Source organism: Gadus morhua, chromosome 10, assembly GCF_902167405.1.
Source record: "Gadus morhua chromosome 10, gadMor3.0, whole genome shotgun sequence".
NCBI lineage: Eukaryota > Metazoa > Chordata > Actinopteri > Gadiformes > Gadidae > Gadus > Gadus morhua.
The window spans coordinates 5523725-5528724 of NC_044057.1; the positions used below are offsets into that span (position 1 = coordinate 5523725).

At 41.9% G+C, this 5000-nt stretch overlaps 1 protein-coding gene across 1 annotated transcript in view; it reads left to right on the forward strand.

Annotated features, from left to right (window-relative positions):
• myot (myotilin) overlaps nucleotides 1-5000 on the forward strand; it is a 34486-nt gene that overhangs the window by 7028 nt on the left and 22458 nt on the right. The window contains exons 2-7 of the mRNA XM_030368552.1: nucleotides 197-270; nucleotides 723-891; nucleotides 1571-1633; nucleotides 2243-2384; nucleotides 3325-3348; nucleotides 3628-3747. Of these exons, the coding sequence (XP_030224412.1) occupies nucleotides 263-270; nucleotides 723-891; nucleotides 1571-1633; nucleotides 2243-2384; nucleotides 3325-3348; nucleotides 3628-3747 (526 nt within the window). The 5' untranslated portion in view covers nucleotides 197-262. The remainder of the gene's footprint in view (nucleotides 1-196; nucleotides 271-722; nucleotides 892-1570; nucleotides 1634-2242; nucleotides 2385-3324; nucleotides 3349-3627; nucleotides 3748-5000) is intronic.

Consider the following 5000-nt stretch of genomic DNA (forward strand, 5'->3'; position numbering starts at 1 on the left):
CAATTTCATATAATCCCTATATTATTCGACAGCAACATTTGTTTGTTTCTTTAGTACAAATTAGGTCACTATAAAACACAAAGAGGTAAAGGATTGTGCTAAGACTTTTATTTTGGTATATAGGATCGATGGGAACCCATAAGACCCAGGGCAGGTCGACTTTATTATTGATACTCTCGCTCTTTCTGTTTTTTAGAAAATAAAAGCCCCTTTCTTCTCTTCCTGTGGGCACAGTGGCCCTGCTGCCTCGAGGGCCTGAAACATGGCACAGTAAGTGAGAGCAACACACACACACACACACACACACACACACACACACACACACACACACACACACACACACACACACACACACACACACACACACACACACACACACACACACACACACACACACATGCGTTCCAAATGGACCGAATCCCTAAATTCGGCCATATCTCTGATACTCAATACATAAAGCCATTCATACAACCGCATGAAGCCAAGGGCCTCAACATACATTGATGAATCCTTTTGTTGATGATCACATTTAGTCCTCCCATATGGGTATGAACTGATCAATGTGCATACTTGCTTGTGTGTGCGTGCGTGCGTGCGTGCGTGCGTGCGTGCGTGCGTGCACCTATCTGTCTGTCTGTCTGTCTGTCTGTCTGTCTGTCTGTCTGTCTGTCTGTCTGTCTGTCTGTCTGTCTGTCTGTCCGTCTGTCTGTCTGTCTGAGCAGCATCCAGAGCGTACAGAAGAAGACCAGCAGCATGTCCCTGACCATCTCGTCGTCGTCCTCCTCCCGGGAGCTCTGCTCCTCCTCCTCCAACTGTTCCTCCTCCTCCTCCGGCCTGCTGAACCAGGGACACTCCAACCTCCTGCAGACGCTGCCCGTCAGCCCGCTGACGGTAGTCATGGAGACAGTGGATGTTTAATACACCTTGCATCAATATCACACATAGTATATATATAAGCACTAAATAGGTAGGAATAATGGATAAAGATATGTTCAAATATATAATAAAGATGAAGCAAATGGACAAATGCAGATGTGGACATGGCTTACCCACACGTGGACACACAAATGTTCATATTCAAATGTATGCACTTTCTTTAGATCAAATACATGTGCGCACACATACAATGATGCATGTCTTTTTCTGTTTACAGATCGTCACCCTCTTAAAGTAATGGCCCAAGTCATGTTTTCAAGTTTTTCAGAAAACAGAAAAAACTGAACCATAGTATATGATATTTATGAATCATTTCAAACAAAAAGGTTATGACAATAGATGTCTATTGATATACAAATAATGATGATATAATTGCCTAATCACATGATCTGATCAACTGAGGATGTTGGGGATTTTACCAGAGGTGGCCAATATCACAAAGAGCTGATCTAGGCAAGAAAATCATTTTGGCATATAAAGTGACTTAGGCCATTACTTTAAGAGGGCGACGATATTTAAGTTCACTCTACCTCGATATGGGACTTTAAATATGAACACATAACAGAACAGTGGATAACATATGAGAGCTTGGTGTTGTTACATGATGATGATCGTGATTGATGTTTATCCCCAGACTCAGAGTCCGCTGCCCAGCCAGCTGTACTCAGCCAATGGGGTGGCTCCAACCTTTGTGAAGGTAAAATTCATGTTCTTTGTGTACGTACACAGTTACACAACACAATGTGTCGAGAGTAAGGATGAACACATGAATCTGTCTGATCGTGTATCTTCCCCACTCTCTCTCTTCCATGTCTATCGTGTCTGTTTTCCCTTTTTTTTATATTTCTTACCCCTTTCTAATCTTTGTATCCCTTATTTCATATTCTGCTCTATTGATTTTCTTTCTATTGGCCGTCTTCCGTTTCCATTCTCTCTCTCTCTCTGCACTCTCTCTCTCTTGCTCTGTCTTACTCTCTTTCTCCCTCTCAATTAAATTCAATAGTGCTTTGTTGGCATGGAAAATAAACCTTTACATTGCCAAAACACTTAATAACTTACACAAATGAAAAATAACAGTAGCACTATCAAGTTTAACAAGAATATCACTAAACTACCAGGGTGGTATTTAAATATAACATACGATATAAGGTTACAAAAGGTGAAATATGAGTAAAACTGTTATTAAAGTTATTAAAAAGTCCAACCTCAAAGCGGCTGTGTGTGCCATTTGAAGTGGTATGCAGTAGTGTGGTTGTACCTGACGAGCTTAGCAGTCCGTCCTCTTCTCTCCCCGGGGGGTCCGCAGTGCCTCCACGACGTGTGCGCCCTGAAGGGCCAGCTGGTGGTCCTGGAGTGTCGTCTGCGGGGCACCCCCCCCCTGCAGGTCATGTGGTCCAGGGAGGACCAGCACATCCAGGACTCCGACGACTTCAGGATACTGAGGAAGAGTCAGTAAACGTGTGTGTGTGTGTGTGTGTGTGTGTGTGTGTGTGTGTGTGTGCGTGTGTGTGCGTGCGTGCGTGCGTGCGTGCGTGCGTGCGTGCGTGCGTGTGTGCGTGTGTGCGAGTGCGTGCGTGCTTGCGAGTGTGTGCGTGCGTGCGTGCGTGCGAGCGAGCGTGCTTGTGCGTGGGTGTGTGTGTGTGTGCGTGCGTGTGTGTGTGTGTGTTTTTTAGATTAGATTAGATTAATTTATTGTCCTTGTTCAACAGAGTTAACAACGAAATTATGTTTAGAGCATCACCACCACCACTGGCATACAAGTACCTGATAGCATACATTACCCACTATAAAGATAGATCTCCCATATGTTATGGTATATAAATATATTAATAATAAATAATAACAACAATAGTGCTAGTGCAGTTGAAATGTCAACAGTCCAGTTTTAGCTACAATGTGTGAGAGGAAAGTGAATGAGAATGCGTTGCTGCATTCTCATTCTCACACACACAAATGTGTGTTTGTGTGTTTGTGTGTGTGTGTGTGTGTGTGTGTGTGTGTGTGTGTGTGTGTGTGTGTGTGTGTGTGTGTGTGTGTGTGTGTGTGTGTGTGTGTGTGTGTGTGTGTGTGTGTGTCTGTGTGTGCGCGTGTGTGTGTGTGTGTGTGTGTGTGTGTGTGTGTGTGTGTGTGTGTGTGTGTGTGTGTGTGTGCGTTTGTGTTTGTGTTTTTGTTTGTATTTGTGTGTTTGTGTGTGTGTCTGTGTGTGTGTGAGTGCCTGCTTGTGTCTGCTTGTATGCAGTTGGATCATTCATACTGGGTCCATCTGCATATGATAGAGTGTGTGCGTGCGTGTGCACACATAAACAGTAGCACCACTGAAAACGATTACACATCAAGACATTTGTTTTCAATGGCGAATACATTTTTGCTCTCATTTTGTTTTTCCAGAGGCCAGCTCTGCACAAGTGCCAGGTAAATACTGATGTTTATTACTGGTGCAATGTCTATTCATATTATTCATGTCAATGCTCCTCGGAGATCATAAAATACTGTAAATCATGTACATTATGTTGACATACTTTGCATATAAAAACAAAGACCTCAGTAGCGGACTGTATCTTCTGTCTATAAAAAGCACACATTCAAATGAAGCAATGCTCAAAGGCCCGTTGGCACGACTTGAGTTTGGTAGGTGAGAACCACCCAGAGCCTTAGTCGACTCACACCCCTGTTACCTGCCCTGGGCTGTAGAGGAGCTGTGCACTCTGGTGATCACAGAAGCCTTCCCAGAAGACTCTGGCCTGTTCAAGTGCATGGCTGTCAACCCCTTTGGCAGCGTGGCCTGTTCTGCCCTGCTTGAGGTCTACAATGGTAAGGAGCGTCTGCCTATCTACAGCATCTTGTGTGTCTGTCTACATATCTGTATATCTGTCTATATCTCTCTGTCTGTCTGTCTACAGTGTATGTCTATCTCTCTACAATATATGTCTGTCTGTCTGTCTACAGTTTATGCATGTCTGTCTATATCTGTTTATCGGTCTACATTATCCGTATGTCTGTCTATGTCTGTCTCTCTGTCTACAGTATCTGTAGTCTATATCTTTCTATCTATCTACAGCATCTTCATATATTCCTATATCTGCCTATGTGTCTACAGTATATTTCTATATCTGTCTATCCCTCCAAAATATCTGTCTGTCTGTCTACAGTATCTGTCGCTCTATCTACAGTATTTGTCTATCTTTGGACAGTATCAAACTTATCCATCCATCTATGTACACTATATACTTGCATATTGGCCAATGAAGAAAATAGGAAGCAGTTTCTTTGCCTATTTTATGAATGTTATTGAATGATATGTAATCAAAAGATTATTGCACTTTTTGGGTTATATTTGTTTTTGTTGAATTTGAATTTGTTGTAGTTGCTCTGGGCAAAAGTATCAGCTAAATAATTGTTATGTTATCTAATATATCTAGATAACATAACTGGCTGTTTGTCACTATTTACTATATATGTCTGTCAATCGTCTACCTCAGTCTATCAATCTATCTGTTTGTCTGTCTGTCTGTCTTTCTGTCTGTCTTCGTCTGTCTGTCTACACAATGTCTACTCAGGCATCTGTCTGTATGGCTTTGTATCTGTCATTCCAAAGTGTTTTCTAATTGTTTCCAGTGTATAGATAACCCCTCAGGGCCTTAACACTTGAACCCTTAACACAGTGTCCAGAGGGTGTCCTTGAAGCTGAATATTTCCTTTGTGTTCATTCAATCAATATAACAACACAGCAATATACTGTAAACTGACAATGTGCTCCATCACTGCATGTGGCAAGCATTGTTAAACGCTGGGCTCTGCCATAAATCACAAACTTCTTAAGAAAAGAAGGTAGAATTAGTAGAGGACAGTTGTGTCCAATCAACGCTTAATCAGCAGGTGAGCAGGTAACCCTATCAGCCAATAAGAGGCAATACATATAATAGCATGTATTAAACCAACTTTATGCATATAGCACTCTTTATAAATGAGGCAGACTCAAAGTGTGTCAAATTGAAACAATATCATACAATAAAATAAAATAATAGAAGAAAATAGATAAGTAAAAGAAAACAAAGGCCAAGTTT